This window comes from Rhincodon typus, chromosome 8 (genome assembly GCF_021869965.1).
Source record: "Rhincodon typus isolate 14 chromosome 8, sRhiTyp1.1, whole genome shotgun sequence".
NCBI lineage: Eukaryota > Metazoa > Chordata > Chondrichthyes > Orectolobiformes > Rhincodontidae > Rhincodon > Rhincodon typus.
In genome coordinates, this window is record NC_063339.1 from 63,095,957 (window position 1) to 63,117,331 (window position 21,375).

A 21,375-nucleotide genomic window follows, 5' to 3' on the forward strand; every position below is an offset into this window, starting at 1 on the left:
GGATGCAATCCTTTCAGTCATAGTTTGGTCTTGTTGATTGGTTAGAAAAAGAAATGTACAGGGAAGATAGATTGATTGGAAGAGAATTCAGATGGCCTGATAATCTCCAAGCTTGAGCAACAGCCTATGGATTACCTGTCCAAGTTGACTTTGATGTGTCTTCCATCCTTTCACCCTACTTTGGCAGCCAGACACTGAGAGCCAATTCACTGGTATTTCTCATAGTCAGTTTGAAATCAAATTGATCCAAACATGTTCATCTCCAGGAGCACGTAAAACTTGATTTCAAATGTTCTTACCCAGAGTTAGGGATGCTACCACTGTACTACAGTTCCTGCATTTCTTTTTCCTCCTTAAAAGTCACCTCTTTGACCTTTCTAACATCACACTCCTTGTCTCAACATACATAGTTTTGATAATGCCTCTATGAAATGCAAGTTTATTTTGTGTATGGTAAAAGCATGTTGTGTTTTTTTTGTCAATTTTATTATTGTTGTCAATAATGTTTCACAGGCATTTTGTCCATTTTTGTGATAGGGTTCCGCCTTGACCATAGAGAAGCATTTGGTTCTCAAAATAGAATATTTTGTGCTAACCCTGCGCAGAATTGTGACATCATCGTAGGAGTTTGAAGCATTGGGCTGAATTGCCTAATGGCTGTTCTTGTCATATCTCTTGTGACTGGTCAAATATCTGTCAAATAGGACTGGAACTGTGAAGAAAACAACATATGTTCACATTTGTGCTTTTGGAGCCCCAACATTCCTACAGTCTTCAGAAACAATTGTGATCCTTTTCTAAATTATTTCCGAATGGCCACCCCATCCAGCCTACGCCTCATAACATCTCAAATGAGTGAGGACAAATACTTGCTCCCATGCATTTGGTCATATACTATAAAATTTGACATTTTTAAGCCAGATGACACATCTCCAGTTTTTCACCACAGTATTGTGTTGCCATCTTAAATGCAAAGAAGTAACAAAGTAACTCACCTCTAGACCCTCTCCGCCATCCACAAGCTAGATGGAATACTCCCCATCTGCCTGGATCAGTGCAGCTCCAACAACACTCAAGAAGCTTGACACTACCCACCAGAAAGCAGCCCATTTGATCAGGATCATATCCACAAATATCCACACCCTCTACCACTGACCCTCAGCAGCAGCAGTGTGTGCTATCTATAAGATGGACTGCAGAAATTCATCAAACCTCCTTAGCCAGTTCCTTCCGAACTTATGCCCACTTCCATCTAGGAGGACAAGGGCAGTAGATACACGGGAACACCACCATCTGGAAGTTCCCCTCCAAGCTGCTCACCATCTTGACTTTGAAATATATTGCTGTTCTTTTCGTGTCATTGGTCAAAATTCTGGAATTCCCTCCCTAATGGCATTGTAAGTCTACCTACAGTACGTGGGCTGCAATGGTTCAAGAAAGCAGTTCACAACCAGCTTTTAAAGGGCAGCAAGGAATGGGCAATAATTGCTGCCCCAGACAGTAATGCCCACATGCCATGAGTGAATTTTAAAAATGTTAGAAGTCCAGTCAAGTCCAAACTTTTATCATGTGTAAAAGTCATGCCATGAGTGAATTTTAAAAATGTTAGAAGTCCAGTCAAGTCCAAACTTTTATCATGTGTAAAAGTCATGGACATATCTCTTACCAATTCGATAAGCAAATTAATAATGCTCCAACATTGTGCTATGTTACAAATCTCTAGTTGCTGGCCAAGATCACCACTGATTACATAGAACTACTCATTAACATCAACTTAACATTCTAGGCTCAGTTTAGGCCCATAATTGAGGAAAGGGTCTTTTAAAAAGCTGCTGGAGAAAGAAAAAGAGAACCTCTAGGATATACAGATAAAATATTTCCACCAGACATACCTTGTTATTTTCTAAAAATAAATGCTTACATTTTCGATATTTTGACTTCAATTACAAATGGCAGACAAACCTTAATGGAAAGCTAATTATGTACAAAACACATTTAATGTCCTGTAGGTATGCATCACAAATTAATCTGGATGTGATATGATCATAATTCTCATGTTAACGAGAAATATTCAATTCAAGCTATTTCAAGTTTTTGATTCAATTCCGCTGTCACCTCTGCTGAAAAGTTTATTTTACATAATGATTGCTTTTGATGACTGTTTATAACAAAATCAGTGCCAAGCACCATTATACAGTACAAAGAGTTGGAGCAAGTAGCAGTCTTGTGTAGGACAGTAACTTTGGCAACAAGCACTTTATTGGTTGGCACCTGAAAAATTCTGATAGTAGTTCTACCAACCGTGCAGGTACAGTTATAACATTTAAAAGACATTTAGATAGGTACAGGTTTAGACGGAAATGGGCCAAAAACAAGCAAGTTGGACAAGTTTAGTTTAGGACACTTGGTCGGCATGCACGAGTTGGATTGAAGGGTCTGTTTATGTGCTGTATGACTCTATGTGAGGGAAGAGATCGCAGGGCCTTTGGCAATGATCTTTTCGTCCTCACTGTCCACGGGTATAGTGCCGGAAGATTGGAGGGAGGCAAACGTCATTCCCTTGTTCAAAAAAGGGAATAGGGATAACCCCGGAAATTACAGGCCAGTTAGTCTTACGTCAGTGGTGGGCAAATTATTGGAAAGGGCTCTGAGAGATAGGATTTATGATCACTTGGATAGGCACAGTTTGATTCATGATAGTATGCAAGGATTTGTGAGGGGTAGATCATGCCTCACAAACCTTATTGAATTCTTTGAAGAGGTGACCAAACACGTGGATGAAGGTTGAGCAGTGGATGTGGTATACATGGATTTAAGTAAGGTGTTTGATAAGGTTCCCCATGGGAGGCTCATGCAGAAAGTAAGGAGGCATGGGATAGAGGGAAATGTGGTAGATTTGATTCAGAATTGGCTGACCCTTAGAAGACAAAGGGTGGTAGTGGATGGAAAATTTTAACATGGTGCTCAGTTACGAGTGGTGTACCACAAGGATCTGTTCTGGGTCCTCTTCTATTTGTGATTTTTGTAAATGATTTGGATGTAGGAGTGGAAGGATGGATTAGTAAGTTCGTGGATGATACGAATGTGGGTCGAGTTGTGGATCATGTGGAGGGCTGTTCGAGGTTACAAAGGGACATTGATAGGATGCAGAGCTGGGTTGAGAAGTGGCAGATGGAGTTTAACCCTGAAAAGTGTGAGGTGATTCATTTTGGAAGGACAAATTTGAAAGCAGAATACAGGGTTAACGGAAAGATTCTTGGCAGTGTGGAGGAGCAGAGGGATCTTGGGGTTCTTGTCCTCAGTTCCCTGAAAGCTGCCATCCAGGTGGATAGAGTTGTTAAGAAGGCGTATGGTGTGTTAGCTTTCATTAATAGAGGGATTGAGTTCAAGATCCGTGAAGTTATGCTTCAGTTATACAAAAGCCTGGTTCGGCCACATCTAGAGTATTGTGTCCAGTTCTGGTCGCCTCATTACAGGAAAGATGTGGAAGCATTGGAAAAGGTGCAAAGGAGATTTACCAGGATGTTGCCTGGAATGGAGGGAAGGTCTTACGAGGAAAGGTTGAGAGAGCTAGGGCTTTTCTCTTTAGAATGATGAAGGATGAGAGGTGACTTGATAGAGGTGTACAAAATGATCAGAGGTATAGATAGAGTGGACAGCCAGAGACTTTTTCCTAGGGTGGAGGTAGCTATTACGAGGGGGCATAGTTTTAAAGTGAGTGGAGGTAGATTTAGGGGAGACGTCAGAGGTAGGTTCTTTACTCAGAAAGTGGTAGGGGCGTGGAATGCATTGCCGGAGAGGGTAGTGGAGTTGGCCTCATTAGGGGCATTTAAGCAGCAATTAGATAGGCATATGGATGATAGTATAAGATAGGGGTGGAGGTTAGATAGATCTTAGATTTAGGGTAAAAGTTGGCACAACATCATGGGCCGAAGGGCCTGTACTGTTCTATGTTCTTTGACTCTATAACCCGTGAGTGTCAGTGGCATGCGTTTATGCCCAATCCTCCATTTGAAACGAAATCTATGATGCATCTGCATGCAGTCTTGAGACATAAGACTCACCCATTGCGGAACAGACATTTTTTCTGGTTCAACATTTTTGTTCAGAGGAAGGTAAATCAGGCCTGTACATTTCTAATATTTATTACAGAGGTGATCTAGTAGACCTATATGAGAATTCTGAAATTCAGGTATAAATATTATAGTCTCTTCTTTAATATTAATTGACAATTTTTTGAAAGCTAAAGGTATTAAGCAATATGCTTGATAAGTGGAGTTGAGGTACAGATCAGCCATGATTTAAATGAATGGCAGAGCAGATTGTAAGGGGATAATGACCTATACCTTTTGTATGCTCCAAGTACAAGCTGAGAACAGTATTGGGACAGTATTACTCCCTTCAGCTCTTTTATCATCAAAATGAGAAGAAATTTTCCAGTAATTGAATATGCAGATGTCGTACACGTAAACTATAGCACTAACAAGAATTCTGTAAAAACCAAAAGAACTATGGATGCTGTAAGTCAGGAGCAAAAACAAAGTTGCTGGAAAAGCTCAGCAGGTCTGGCAGTATCTGTGAAGAAAAAAAATCAGAGTTAACGTTTCAGGTCCAGCGACCCTTCCTCAGAACTTCCTCAGAACAGTAACGTTTCACCGGACCCAAAACGTTAACTCTGATTTTTTCTTCATAGATGCTGCCAGACCTGCTGAGCTTTTCCAGCAACTTTGTTTTTGCTTTGAACCAGAATTCCATGTTGTGATCTGACTGAAAAATAATAAAAGTGTCATTTGGAAAAGAAATACAAGTGGAGCAGAAATTGTGCCAGTTTAAGCAGACTCTAGCTGAAGGTTCCCAGCCATATGCAACCTGTTAAATGTTCCGATGTTGTGTATCCCTTAATCATCGTTAAAAGTAATTAATTATCATGTCTGTCACTCCAGCTGATCTGAAGAGACATTTGAAGCGTGGGGGGGCCTTTCTAAAAGTCAAACCTAAAATTTTAAGTCTAATTTGCAGGATCCTTTGAGCATAATAAACTATCATTGAATAGATATAGCATACCAATCATTCAAAAGAATATTTTTGGGCTAACAATAATTTGTCAATAAGTGCAGCATTTTGAATGCTCAGGTTTGAATGTAATCAATTCTATTCAATCCTTTTAGGATGTGAGTCTCCTGACCTACCTCTCACACAGTTTATGTATACTGTTACAACTGAGATTGGAGGGGTGCACTGATTCATTTTCCCATTGGTCATTACAAAGTTTTTATGTAACTGGGGCAGTGATATTGTTAATTATATCGATATCAGACAGTGTCTATTAATTCATTTATTGCAATTAAAACTTTCTCAAACAAAGGCACAAAGATAGTCACACACACACACACACACACACACAAACCTGAGGAGAAACAAAAAGATGTAAAAATGCAGCAAATGTTATGTTAAAAGTACTGTGGCAAAGTGATAATGAAACTCAGGAGAAAATGATTATTCATGGGTTGCCCAAATGGTCTTCTGCAGCTGAGGTTATTTTGCATGCACAAGCTGTTAACACAAGGGTGCCTTCTGGGAACAGCTGGGGCTGTCTATTTTATCTTTTCTGGAGACAGCAAGGAGGTTCTGGTTATGTGTATATTACCTACAAGAGTGATCCCTTCAAGGTCTCCGTGTGCTACTTGTATACAATGTGGAAGTCCGCCTGGAAATTACTATGCTTTGTGTCTGCCAGCTGTATATACCACAGAAATCAGTTGTAATTACTTGTACTGCTATAATGCTTGTTCCGGCAATGCGAGTTGGCTATAACACGATTGACGAATCACGGAATGCTATTTCTAAAACGCAAACTTGTGTTGGCTATAATGCAATTCCAGTGAGTATGTATCAACATCACATGATTGTTTCACAGGCTTTGTCCTGAGCATGTGCAATGTTAGTGCCTCTGTGCCAGCATCACATGATCAGCGATATTTCTGTGAGAGGTTACAGTACTCCATTTTTTTTTCAAATTTTGCCATGTTACCCATTAAAATGCGAGGACAAGTGACAAGAATATTGGCAAGAAGTGTCCTGGTGATAAAAGCCAATCCCCAAGAAATAGTCAGAAAACAATGAACGATAGCCATACACTTCTGGATTAATTATTTTTCACCCTAACCCCACAACCACAACTGCATCTAAAGGTGATGATGATGATGATGATGATGATGATAATGATGACGACTGTCAGCCACTTGCATTAACAACAGAGCAACCTCAAAACCTCCTCCCCCTTCAAGTTATCTTGACTTTTTTTCAAGATAAGGTGTTAAATTTACTTTTATTTCATTATTAGATATGAATTAAACATTTATTCAAGCTGCGCCAACCTTTATGTTAGACTTTTGCGTGATCTTTGAGCGATTTTGAGTGATATTTTGTGGTGGTTGGCCGTAACCCCACTTTTCCCATAGGCCCCATTATTTCTATAGTGCGATTTTCTATAATGTGACATTGTGCAGGAACGCAAATATCACATTATAGTAGAATTGACTGTAATGTGTTTTATGTAATTTTACATAAACTAACCCCTGGACCTAATCAATAACGATTACCATTAAGCCATGGGATCAAGCCATGGGTAACACATAGGCTGAGTAGCTTCACAGCACCAGGGACCCAGGTTCAATTCCATATTCTCTCTGTGTCTATGTGGGTTTCCTCTGGGTGCTCTGGGTGCACAGTCCAAAGATATGCAATCTAGGTGGATGAGCCATGCTAAATGTGGGGTTATGGGGATAGGCTATGGGGTCTGGGTGTCATGCTTTTCAGAGGATCAGTCCAGACTCGATGGACTGAATAGCGTCTTTCCACACTGTAGAGATTCTATGTCAACCCTGGTTCAATGAAAAGTGCAGCAGGGCATGTCAGGAACAGCAAGAGGAATAAGAAAAAATGAGGTGTCAACCTGGTGAAGCTACAAAGCAGGACTACTCGCTGCCAAACAACAAGTAACAAGTGATAAACAGAGCTAAGTGATTTCACAACCAATGGGTCAGCTCTAAGATCTGAAGTCCTGCCACATCTAGTCATGAATGGTGGGAGACAATTAAACAACTTATTGGGGTACGGGTTTCCACAAATGTACCCCACCTCAATGAAGGCTGTTACTTTGCTAAGGGGTCAATTAGTTCATTTGGTTGAATGATGGTTTGTGATGCACAATGATGCCAACAGCGAGGATTCAGTTCCCACACTGGATAAAGCTACCACTGAAGGAATCTCCTTCTCAACTTCTCTCCTCACCTTAGATGTGGTGACCCCTAGGTTAAACTACTACCAGTCATCTCTGTAATGAGAAAGCAGGCCTACTATCTTGAGGACTATGGCAACTTTACCTTTATTCTGCAGAATTCTGTTCTCCAGAGAACAGTGGAAACTGTATTGATTTGATTCTTGATTGACAAAGAGCCAAGAGAGTTGAGCATTATAAAGAGGGGTAGAGAGGTGACTCAGATAGGAAAGTAAGTTGAGGCAATGATCAGATCAGACATGATCTTTATTAAATGGTGAAGGAAGCTCAGGGAGCTGAAAAACTCTGATGATTCTTGTGTCTTTCTGTGACTAGAGTCAACTGTGACATCTTTGCTGTTATCTAGCTAAGATTTGTTAAAGCTCACAACCCAAGGATTGCATCAAAGATTTCCTGGTTTGTCAGAATACCGTAGTAAATTGTACATTTATCTATTTAACCACTAGGAAAATTAATTTAAGTTTACAGTCATTTTCCCATCTTTCTATCTTCCAATTCAATTGCCAAAATGAAAAAAAGGATTTTTGTGTTTTATGTAGGTAACATGCATATGATTACAGTTCATAAGATTCATGCATTCAGCCAGCATTTATGAACCAGCATTTTATGAAGAGTCACAAACTTGCCTTCAATAACATGAAATAATTTGTTACGTTCAAAATGTTAGTACTGAAGCAGTGCCATTGATTGGATGTGACTGTGAATTTACAGTAATTGTTTACTTCGTTAAAAACTATTTTGATTGACTTGGCTGAAGAATTGCAATATCTCTTGACCCCTGTCCAGTTTGTCAGCTAGTGACTTCAAAATGAAAATAGAATAAAGGGAGCCACCCGCAGGTTTTCTTTTTATTCTTTCATGGTATGTGGACTTCACTGGTTAGACTTGCATTTATTTCCCATCATTAGTTACTGTTGAGAAAGTGTGCTGAGGTGGCTTTGCGTACCACTGGAGTCCTTGGATATGGGTATACCCACAGTGCTATTAGGGCGGGAGTGTCAGGATTTTGACTCTGCTCAGTGAAGGAACAGCAATACATTTCCAAGTCAAGATGGCCTGGATCTGGAGTGGAACTTATAGGTGTTACAATGCATCTGCTCCCTCTGTCCTTCTAGATGGTAGTGGTTGTGTTTCAAAGATGCTCTCGAAGGAATCTTGGTGAATTTCTACAGAGCATCTTATAGAGGTTTATAAAATCATGAGGGGCATAGATAAGGTGAATAGCTGAGGTCTTTCCCCTAGGCTAGGCAAGTCCAAAACTAAAGGGCATAGGTTTAAGGTAAAAGAGGAAAGATTTAAAAGGGACCTGAGGGGCAACTTTTTCCCACAGAGTGGTGCGTATATGAGCAAACTGCAAGAGAAAGTGATAGAGGCAAGTACAATTACAACATTTAAAAGACATTTGGACAGGTACATGGGCAGGAAAGGTTTAGAGAGATATGGGCCAAACATACACAAATGAGACCAGTTCAGTTTAGGAAACCTGGTCAGCATGGATGAGTTGGGCTGAAGGGTCTGTTCCTGGGATGTATACCTCTATGGCTCTATGATTGGGGAGCCCAGTACTTTGGCGCAAAAGATAAGTCTGAATCATTCACAACAATCTTCAGGCAGAAGTGCCAAATAAATGATCCATCTTAGCTTCCTCCAGCATCGCAATGTCAGTCTTCAGTTAATTTGATTCACTCCATGTGTTATTGAGAAAAGGTTGGAGGCACTGAACAGTGCAAAGGCAACGGGCCCTGACAACATTCTGGCAATAGTACTGAAGACTTATGCCCCAGAATTTGCTGCACCCCTAACCAAGCTCTTCTATTTTAAATACAACACTGACATGTACTCGACAATGAGGAATATTCCCTAGGTATATCCTGTACATAAAATCTAACCCAGCCAATTATCACTCCATCAGTCTACTCTTGACTATTAGTAAAGTGATGGCAGGGTGTCATCAACAGCACTATCAAGCAGCATCTGCTCTGCAATAACCTAGTTTGACTTCTGCCAGGGCAACTCAGCTCCTGACCTCATTACAGCCTTGGGTTAAACATGGACAAAGGAGCTAAATTCCAGAAAAAGATGAGACCAATTGCCCTTGACAACAAGATATTATGTGACCATATTGCATGAAGGAACACAAGCAAAACTAGAGACAATGGGAAATGGAGGAAATCTTTTGGGTTGGAATCATACCCGGCACATAGGACGATGGTCGTGATAGTTGGAGGTCAAGCATCTTAGGACATTTCAGCAGGAGTTCCACAGGGTAGTGTCCTACGCCAACCATCTTCAGCTGCTTCATCAAAGACCTTCCCTCCATCATAAGGTCAAAAGTGAGGATGTTCAACAATGTCAGCACCATTCGCGATTCCTCAGACCCTGAAGTAGTCCATGTCCAAATGCAACTGCTGCAAAACTGCAGTGGTCAAAAAGACAGCTCACTACCATCTACTCAAGGGTAATTAGGGATGGGCAATAACTGCTGCTCCTGCCAATGACATCCATGACCCATAAATAAAGAAAAAAATAAATGTATATTTATTTTACAATTCATTTCTCAGGTGTAAATGTAATTTGTGATGTGATATTTGTAATCATAGGGAGCTCAAGTGCAAAATGTTGTCAGTGCTTAGTTGTGTCCATTTACAATCAGTTGCATTCCATTGGGAGCATCTTTCCATTCAGTACCTCTTGCCACTAGAGAGACACAAAGAATAATAGCTTGAGGGGCACCAATCTGCCTCAGACATGGCTAACAAAGCTTCCATGGTCATGTCAGAAGAATTTGCAGGATGATTATCTCCTGTAGCCCCTGCCTAGATGTTTTGGTTAGCAATAATTATGGAATAAATGTGGTTGACCATGAAGATCACTGCAACCCTCCCACCTCTCCCCACAACTCCTCCACCCCAGATCTTTTTGCATCACTTTAGTCGAGTCTTCCTGTATAGCTTTAACAGTGATGCTTCAATGCAGCCATCTACATGAGCACCTAGAACAAGCACCTTTGTTTTAATTCTACATTAGCTGCAGCATCCAGGGAAGTGTTTAAAGACCTCAAAGATTTTAAGTGGGTGAATGAATGAGTGAAGCTCAGATCAGAAGCTAGTTAAGTCGAACCTTGCTGTTGATCACTAAGGTACACCAGAAATTAGAGTGTATAACAATTCTAGAGTGGGCATTGTGTAGCAAGCCCAAGTCTTCAAAACTAAGCTTAGTGTGAGAAATATTCACATATTCTTCTAGGCTATACTTCCCAGGCAAGTAGAATGTTTGTGTGCATATACATTTGAATTTCCAACGGATACAGCAATGGATATGCAGCTCACTGGTGCTGTTATTTCATGAGAAGATCTGTCCCAATTTATTTGACCATGTCGTGAACACTCCTTTTATGATAACAAGACCTGGGAATAGGCTTGAACATAAATTTTTCAACACAGAACCAGGAGGCACAACCATTAAGCCAAAAGATCATCCACATAGCTGCATTCCATTGTATAGTGATGTTCTCTGCAGCCATTTCTTCAGTGATCTCCATTGGAAAATGTGAGAAGACAGTCAAGATTTAACTGTGAGGTTACTGGTACCTGAATTATTTACAAACACTTTTTTTTCTAGAAATAAACTTTTATTCATCAAATTTGTAAAGGAAGTTAAATAAAATTCGACTTAACTCCATTCTATAAAATTTTGAAATCTAATTTAACATTATTTGTAAGACTCCATGTCTGACCAAATACAGAAACACTCCAGCTATGAATGTGTTTAGACAAAGTTTGCAAATGTATTAAGCTATCAAACAAATACAGTGAAAGTGATCCTTAACAAGGCAGTGGAGTTATCGGATTCACAATGGAATACTGATCCTTGGTTGGCTAGGGTACTTCTTTTCCAAAATTCTTGTTCTGTTTTCCTTCTGCTTTTTTCACAGCGTACTATTGGGTCACAGGTCTTGTTAACTCTTTAGAAACCACAATCACAGAAGTACCAATGGTATGCCTGAAGTCTAATTGGTCCAGACAGTGCATAACTTAGATTCTGATTGGCTAGGTGAGGCATGTCATTTCCTGATGTCCATCCTTCCAGCTCGGGAGCTATGCACGGTTATTTCCTGATGTCCATTCTTCCAGCTAGGGAGCACGATTAGCTCATTGTCTTGAATTTTGCTAATTTTGTGTGAAATTCTAATTAAATCAAATATTTATCTGATTGACTGTGTCTGATTAGATCTTTCACTTCCAAATAACTGTCTGGTTTTTGGTGACCTGCTGGGCAGTATGCTCTACTGTGGCTGTTGTTACTTTAAAATAGCTATTTACTTTTAAAAATAGATTGCAAAGTTACAATGAAACTAATACAGAACATACACAGTGAGTAATCCTTAAAAATATGTGCAAAGTGTCTGTAATGTAAGTAGGTAAAAATCCTCAAATATTCTTATACATTCATTTGTATATGAGTATCAAAATGGATTATATAGTTCCAAAGCTAACCCCTACCAACAGAAGCTACACCTAATCCAAGGAGTATATTTAGATATTTTGTTTCCGTATTATAACTAAACGTAACTCCCAACTCCCACCACACAGCATGTTTAATCTTAGGAGTGTCAATTCAATTGTAATACACCTTATATTTATGATTATAGGGCACAACATTTCAAATTGAAAATTACAGGAAGTGCAATAGAAAGAAACTTTCCTCTATGCAACCCTGAGGTGCTTCCATATAATTTTTATACTACTGATTGTGACAATGCAGATTCCTTATCAGATATGCAGTCAGTGGAATTCTACAGTTCCCAGCCCCTTGGTGTATTATGGCTGAAAGGCCTTAGGCAGGGATCTTTCGCCATTATGTCTCTGCACATCTGCAGAGGCTAGACCAAGCTTTAGAGTGTGTTAGGTGATATGATGTAGTGTCTAGGTGTCTTTTCTTTGTATATGCCCACCACTATTATCCAGATATATTCTGACCTCATGATCTCTTGTAGATACAATGATGACCTTCTTATCTTCAGCAAGGTATTTGTACGTGATGAGGTGATACCTGTGTCAGGTCCCATAACGTAACAGTGAGACATGGGTAATATAATACTGAAAGATTCAATTGGCTTCTATGACCAACATATATCACAATCACAGGCAGTTCTAGCTAAGCAGTTCAAGATTGTAAACAAAATAGAAACTCTATTATAATACAATGTTTTGTCATGGTATGATCAACTTCTGGGCATATTTCATTTTCTCTTTCTGATGTGGGCTATTTTCTTGCATTATTTGTGGCAAGGCAATATTTCTGGAATGTGTTCAACTCCAAGTAACAGTTTTACATAATGTTGTATTAAATATTTTGTATTCCTTTGGATTTGTTCATTGATAAAATATCAGACATTTGAATTACTAGTTCCAGGACTAGTTAAAGACTCGGGCTAGATAAAGAAAATGGACCTAAAATGTGTTTTAACTTGTCTTAGTTACTTTAGCTTATTTTCTTTCTCTGGAAGTCTCTCAGAGCAAGAAGGACACTTTGATTGTTACTGTTTGGCCACATTATGAATACACCTGTCATGGCCATCAGAGCTCCTGACTTAAAGGTAAAGACCATAAGCTCTCCGACCCTTACTTTTTAACCAGTCAAGTTATTCAAAATAATTGAACCACAAGTGATTATCTAAGACAGTAGTGGATACTGAAAAACAAGTGATCTTAACATCTGTTTTTGAGAAAATGTGCTAGTCTATTATAAAGGGTGTAAAACAGAACATTTAGAAATACATAATATGATGAAGCAGAGTCAGCATGACTTCATGAAAGGGAAATGGTGTCTGACAAATTTACTATAATTCTTTGAGGAAGTAACAAACAGGATAGGTAAAGGGGAAGCAGTGGATACATTTGAATTTTTAGGAAGTGTTTGATAATGTAATACACATTTGGCTACTTAATAAGAAAAGAGCTAATGATGCTAGGGTAGTATATTAGCATTGATAGAGGATTGGCTGACTAACAGATAACAAAGAGTTGGGATAAGGGAGCATTTTCAGGATGTCAACCTGTAACTAGTGGAGTGATACAGGAATTCGTCCTGGCGCCACAATTACATAAATATATTAATGACTTGGATGACAGAAGTGAATGTACTGTAACCAAGTTGGTGTGGTTGACACAAAAAAAAGTAGGAATGCAAGTGGTGAGGAGGAAGTGAAGAATCTGTTGAGGGGTATGGATAGATTGTGAGTGGGCAAAAAATTAGCAGATGGAATATAGTTTAGGGAATTGAAAGATTATGCATTTTGGCAGGAAGAATAGAGGAGCTGAATATTATTTAAATGGAAAAAGACTACAGAAAGGAGGAGTTGGGAGTTTGTATCGAGGAATTACAAATAGTTTGCATCCAAGTAATAGGGGAGGCAAAAGGAACATGGGCCTTTATTTCAAAGGGAATGAAATATAAAATGGGGGGTTTTGCCAAAATTGTACAAACCTTTGATCAGCCCACAAGCTAAAATATTGTGAACAATTTTGGGCCCCTTATCTGAGGAAAGATATACTGGCATTGGAAGCAGTCTGGAAAAGATTTACAAGGTTGGTACCAGGTACAGATGGACTGTCTTATGAGAAAAGGTTGAGTAGATTGGCCCTATATTCATTAGAATTTGGAAGAATGAGAGACGGCCTTATTGAAACATACTGATAGAGGACTTACCAGGGATTGCTGCCCCTTTGTGCAAAAGTCTAGGACCATAGGGCATAATCTCAGAATAAGGGGTCATGCATTTAACCAGAGATGAGGAAAAATTTCTTCTATCATAGGGTCATGAGTCTGTGGAATTTTTTTACCACCGAAGACCATTGTGTCTGAATCATTAAGTATATTCAAGGCTGAGACAGACAGACCTGTTATCAGTAAGCGAATCAAAGGTTATAGGGAAAAGGCAGGAAAGTGGAGTTGAGGATTATCAGAACCGCCATGATCTCATTGAATGGTAAAACAGACTCAATGGGCTGAATGGTGTACTTCTGCTTCTATTATTTTGGTCTTATAGTCTTAGATTATGGGTTGTGAAAGGAAACAATTTTAGTAATCATTTTCTTTTACTTTTCAGAAGAACCAAAGTGGCAAAAAGAAAAGATACCTACAGAAGAAATCACTCCATTATAAGCCCCAGTTCATGTCATGGGTATGAGATCTATTTTTTAGCAGATTGAAGCAAAATGCTCATTGTTTACTCTAAATGTTAACTCCCGTTCCTGAAATCATGGGATTAGATCTTTTAAAGAATACGTCTCTAGATGGCAATATCTCCAATCAAGAGGAGGGACGCAGTCTTTTGAAAGTAGTATCAATCGCCACCATTACTGCAATTGTAAGCTTTATAACTATAATTGGTAACATTTTAGTCATTGTCTCATTCAAAGTGAACAGCCAACTTAAGACTGTGAACAATTATTATTTGTTAAGTCTGGCTTGTGCTGATCTCATCATTGGAGTGTTTTCAATGAATCTCTACACTTCTTATATTCTAATGGGTTACTGGTCGCTGGGAAATTTGACATGTGATTTGTGGCTTGCATTAGATTATGTAGCTAGTAATGCTTCTGTCATGAATTTACTCCTCATTAGCTTTGACAGATATTTCTCAATTACGCGCCCTTTGACATATAGGGCTAAGCGTACACCTAAAAGGGCTGGGATAATGATTGGACTCGCTTGGTTAATATCTTTTGTATTATGGGCACCAGCAATTGTATGCTGGCAGTACCTGGTTGGAGAAAGGACAGTGCACCCAAATGAGTGCCAGATACAATTTTTATCTGAGCCCATTATTACTTTTAGTACTGCAATAGCTGCTTTCTATATTCCTGTGTCAATGATGACAATATTATACTGCCGTATCTATAAAGAGACAGAGAGGCGCACTAAGGATCTGGCAGAGCTTCAAGGAACTAATTTGGGGTCTGAAAATGAAGTTGTGCATTCCAAAAAGACTCTTTTGAAATCTTGTTTTAGCTGTGAAGGACAAAAGCTTTCAAACAGGGAAAGATGCCAAGTTTCATGGTCTTCTTCAAACAGGAGCACAACAGTGACTCTAAAGTCCATGCATACACCAAATGTCACAGAGGAATGGCTAAGCAGTAACCAAATGGGATCTGTTGTTCATTGCCCAGCAGCAGACGATGACGAAAAGCTTACCACAACATCAGTCAGCTCAGGGTCTCAAGAGCAAAATCAGAATGATGTGTGTGGTGGTGAAGATGACACAAAGATGATCTTTGGTAAGCATCCTATTATAAGTGATTATGAAAATCAAAATATTTTGACGTCCCCTCCAAAAAAGATGAGTGATAAAAAATACATTTCTTACAAATGTAGTAAATTGACTGTTAAAAACGGAAGTTTCTCATCAACTCCAGATGCAAGCGATGAGTGCATAGAAGGAAAGGTAAGACCTTGTTCATCTGCTCACTCAGAAGGCCGAACTATTAAAAATCTTGACCAAAATCTTGGTATCCAGATCACCAAAAGAAAACGGTTGGTTCTGGTCAAGGAAAGAAAAGCTGCCCAGACTCTTAGTGCTATCTTACTAGCTTTCATCATCACTTGGACACCTTATAACATTATGGTATTAGTCTCAACATTCTGTTCAAATTGTATCCCATTGTCATTGTGGCACCTTGGATACTGGCTGTGCTATGTCAACAGCACAGTTAACCCAATGTGTTATGCTTTGTGCAACAAAACATTTCGTAAAACATTCAAACTGTTGTTATTATTTCAATGGAAGGGGAAGAGAAGCGAAGAGAAATTAGGCTGCCACAGTCAGTATTTAGCTGCCAACAAGTAAACCACACCATGTTTATGAGAGAGTAAAACAGACATTTAATTTGAATCATGCAATTCATTTTATAAAAAATGTGATCATTAGCACTTCATGATTAATGGCAGGGTTTTATGTTTGCTAAGTCAGGAGCATAATCGAAATAACAGCCTAGACATAACTAGTTTTTGTTTTGTGGGGAATGGAAATGGAACGGGCCAGCATGAACACCAATAAAAACTCACGACAAATGAGTCAGATTTTCCTGTGGTAGTTTTATTTCAAGCAAAGGGTGCCAAAATGGCAGTGATAACCCTGTACCATTTGTTGGGACTCAGTATTCACAAGTAGTTTGCATGTCACATTGGCAAACACTTCACTATGAGAATAACTATTAAATGAAACCTTCAGTGCTAAAATTATTTGTTACAAATTGTATCATAGTGGAATATACTCAGGACATTGCTTAGTTCACCTTTGTTAGACAGCCCTTCCAGCTTTTAGCTAGTTTCTTGCCCCCTCTTTATTTTTGCCCTCCTTTCTTAAAACACAGTCAATCCCATCAGACATTCTTTCACAGCTACCTGTGGCCCAATGTGCAATCTTCAGCTGCATTTGTAACTGTCAGTAGGCTTTTAAAACTTCGGAAAGAAGGGGAACAGTAGCCATTTCATTTACCAAATACCCAGACAACTGATCTTTCCAGCCGGGGTTATTGGATTAGCAATCAAGAATGGAAACTCGAGGTGACTTTCCCTTCCGTGTCAGCTGTGGCTCAGTGGTAGCATTCTTATCCCTTAAACAAAATGCTCTTGGATATCCAATCCTTCATCACAGCCTTGAGCACATAATCTAGTTGAGTTGTCAGTGCAGAACCAAAGGCTGTGCAGCACTCTTGGTAGAGTCATTATAACAAGGACACTCCCATAACACAAAAGATGGGACTTTATGAAAAAGAACTGGCATTTTTTCCAGTGTCTTGGTTGATATAAAATGCCACTTGTCTGGTCATTGGTATTAGTAGGACCCTGCTATGTTCAAATTGGCCGTCAGGTTTCCAACATTTAACAGTGACTGCATTTTACATTTCCTTTTTTTTTATAAAGGGACATTGGGACATCCTGATGTTATGAGAATTACAATATAAATATGTCTTTCTTTTTAACCAAGGGGCATTGAGGTCAATTGCAATACCCTTATTGTCACTCAGACCAAAATCAGCAAACTCATCACTTCCAGGAAATGAACCCAGGGCCTTCAGCTCTCTATATTGGAACGGTCATTAATACAAATCAAAAAGAGATGCAACATGGGCTCTTACCTGATTCTTCAGTTAGGGGATGTCTATTTATAACAATGCCTTTTGGGATAAATGATGAAGAGAAAGAGAACACTCACTAGGAAGGAAGTAGGATGATGAGAAGAGAGGAAATGAATCATTGTATCACAAATGGATGCTCATGCTGCTCCAAGAAAAATATAGGAAGATGCCACTGTTACCAGTCTCCACATTTACAGAATATGTAACCAGAAGAAATTAAGAAAAGGAGTGAAGTTCTCCAAAAATGTTAGTGGTGAGCAGAATTCGTAGTTATTCTACAAGTACAAAAATAGTACCCTTTTGGGATGCAACTTTTATTCCTGAACCTAAGTGATTAAGCTAGGGATTCAATTGTATAGAGTGCTAGAATTAGGTTGGTACAAGTTTAGTATCTGCTGTAGATACCTTTGCATCTTAAATGGTAGTTATCACCCATAGTGGATGTGATGCCTCATGCATGCCATTGTAGTCTCACATTGCCGAGTACCTAAGGACACATAACCCAAGGGTGTGACAATATTAGACTTTTGTAGTTGAAACCAGATATTTGTATGTTTTACACATTTCCTCATGTGCCCGTCCAAGTGCTTTGAAGGCAGATGAAGAAACATCAAGGCTGATGTGGCCAGAAACAAATTGTTAAAATGAATTTATTTCACAGTGAGTGAACAAGCAGCTCAACAGTTTTGATCAAACTCACTTAATTCAATCGATTTTCTCTTTATATATTAATACAAAAGCAGTGTATATGCTATACTTTGCATATCAGTGTGTCACACCTTGCTTGATTTAAATAATCTAACTCATTCCCAAAGTGTGCACTCATTACCAGTGTGTTCTGCCACGCTCTCTGTCACCTTTTAAATTTGGTTCTGTTCACATCCAAAGAGGATAGCTGCTAGATTACTCCTAGAAAACATTCAAGTTCAGGAATTTCTTAGCACATTGAGTGCAAGATGCTTGCCAATTCCTGAGCATTAGTAACTTGTCGTACAGAATTTCAGTCTTGCTGAAAAGAAGTGTGGTGTTGAAACTTTTTATCTTGTGTTCATCAGGACAAACACAAGAATGTCACATTTCAATGGGAGCAACAATTTATACAGCACAAGAAAATATTTATGGTTGGTTGGTGAGTCTATTAGTTGAGGCATTGTTATTATTATTGTTATTGTTTAATTCAAACAAATATACAATGTCTGGACAAATTCATCCTGCCTGCAGGGGATAGGTTCCTGTATATAAATATATGTAGCTTCCAATGAGCATAAGTAAGATACATTGTGAGCACAATTGATAAGCCATTTAAAATTATCACATGCAGAATTGTTCATTAAGAGTCTAATTTTTTAAGGAATGAATTAGTTATTCATTACAATCAATGGGAAAACAATATATAAGGCTTCAGCTACATTTTGTCCTTTTTCTTTAATAAAAATTCATGTTTTTACTTTTCAAGAATAATATGCAAAAATAACTATTTTCTAATTCCTTTCTGTAATCAAAATATCACAGCTGCCTTTTCACTTCTGAGAATCATCTTCAAATTCAATTCTGAGAAAGGACAACATTGTCCTAGTTTTGTTGGATAATGCACTAAACTTACACCAATCCAGTTTCGACTCAGCATTGGGTCCACACATAAAGTTCTTGTTAATTTAGTGTAACTTAGAAATCAACACTGCCTTTCAGGGTTTAAAAAAAAAATCATACGGATGGCTGGTGTGGAATATGTAAAAGATCCCATTGATACCCTATGGATGGTCTCCTGATACAGCGTTCTTGAGCTACATAGAACAAGCTTAACTTTACATCTGGCCAACATAAGGACCTCGTCGGTGTGATGGTGCCATAAATGCAGAATATGTCATTCTTCAGCAAGATAATTCCTCAGTTTCATGAGCACAAAAAATATTGGTGGTGACAAAGAATATATTTATCCTTTACTTAGACAGCACTTGACCATCCTGTTTATAACTTTGTAAAATTGCTGATTGAAAGTGTGTTGTCTTACTCCAAATCAAGCTGACCCTTTCCCAGATGTTCTGTTTTTGCCCTTGATACCAATGCTTTTGCTTGATACAAAGCACTTTCTCCTGTTGCCATTATGTACTTTGTTGAGTTACAAAGGATATTATGATGATGGCAATCCTGAAAGTTTTAACTGAACTCTCTTCAACTGAGAAATCATTTACACTTGGAGATGTTGTCAACCTAGAGGTATTTTAGCAAGGATTTGTCACAGAATAAAGATTTTAATATTCATTCTCATTTCATGAATTGCATAAGTTATTATTTTACTTCTGTTGCACAAATATTAAACTAGAGTAATTTTATTTCTGCAGAATGGGAGTGTTCTCTCACACACATATAATGGTTTTCATAATCAAGAAGAATAGGTACATGCACATAACAAAAAATGTAGTCAAACTTAGGATTCTTGTGACTTATTTGGTCAGTGGAAATTGTATTTGTATTAAGTCTGTACTTTTCCAAATTTCTGGACTTATTTTTTTACTTACCAGCTATGTTTGAAGAGTCTGCAACTATATAAATATATATGGTGAGAGTGGTCTGCTTACATGCTAACTATTATAATGATTGTTTAGCCCTCATATGAAGTTTTTTGTTGGATACCTAAGTAATTGATCCACAATTTCCATCTATTAATGTTGAACTCATTTACAAATTGAATGGACGGATTTTATTTAAGAAGTGTTGGCATTACAAACATTCAGTGGGTATGTAACTGCTTGTACATTATTGTGTCGATTAAAACAATTATTTCACCATAAGTGTTTCATACAGATGCCAAAAGCAAAGTTTAATAATCTGCCTGGTTCATAGTGATGTGTGTACAATCTACAAATAAATTTGTTTTTGCAACTTATGCATTTGTTCATGTAATTAGAAAGGGTTACAGAACAATTTAATTGCTTTATTCCCCTCCTGTTGATAATAATTTACATCGGGTATAATTCAAGAATGAATGATATTGCATCCAGTTAGGCTCCTGAATGTTTCCCAGTGGGTTATTCAACTGAAAGACCATCACAGAAGAGCATCACAATTTTCACCGAGCTTCTGGGTCCAGCTGGAATGCTACTCATAAGTACAGGCACAATCTTATCCTGTTAGTTTCTCTCTTGGTCCAGGTTGCAAATGTAATAAAACTAATTGTTGTACTTCCATTGCACATGCAGGTTAGATGCCAACAATAATATGATGAGCTCACAGTTTCCCTCTAGTTATGACAAAACCATTTGAGATATTCAGCCAAGCAGCAAAGTGGGCATTGGCACCAGTCACCATCTGTATTGCCCACTTCACTCAATAAATGAATGTTACCGCCATAGAGCCTTACAATAGTGAAACTGCCCACGGAAACATTTTTATACACATCAGTCATCTACCTTCCCACTTAGAATTTGGAGATGAAGTGATACCTTGTCAAGACATAGAATTGAATATTGTATTTTGTGAACCCATTCTTTTCCTTTCTTCTAGCTTTGCTTGTAACATTCTCTGTCACCATATCCTCTCTCACCTTCCCCCCTTCCAGTGGTCCTGTGTGATCTTTCCAGTCTGGCGGTTAGACACACCATTGCTCTGCCATTCTCACATTCCGATCATTTAATCTGAACTATCAACATCCTCTCTCCCCTAGCACTCCAATCCCACACCCCCAACACTATTGCATGAATGCTGCCCTTTCCACACTTCACATCAGCTCTGATGAAGAATCATCTAGACTCGAAATGTTGGCTTGCTCTCTCTCCATGGATGCTACCTTACCTGCTGTGATCTCCAGCACTTTGTGTTTTCAGTACAGATTCCAGCATCTGCAGTACTTTGCTCTTACATTGTCTTTTGTACGTCTGTGCGGTAGTCACTTGGAATGAGGATGATTCTTGCTCATGGCAACAGTGGAGA

General features: G+C 38.7%; 1 protein-coding gene across 1 annotated transcript; it reads left to right on the forward strand.

The window, feature by feature from the left end:
* The first annotated feature begins 14,540 nt into the window (after window positions 1-14,540).
* On the forward strand, window positions 14,541-16,151 carry LOC109914693 (muscarinic acetylcholine receptor M5). The gene has a single exon (XM_020514302.2). The coding sequence runs from the start codon at window positions 14,541-14,543 to the stop codon at window positions 16,149-16,151; it is 1,611 nt and encodes a 536-aa protein (XP_020369891.2).
* Window positions 16,152-21,375: the final 5,224 nt, after the last annotated feature.

Excerpts from the sequence above, each read along its gene's own strand:
- LOC109914693 (XM_020514302.2), top strand. The coding sequence starts at position 14,541 with ATGTTAACTCCCGTTCCTGAAATCATGGGATTAGATCTTTTAAAGAAT.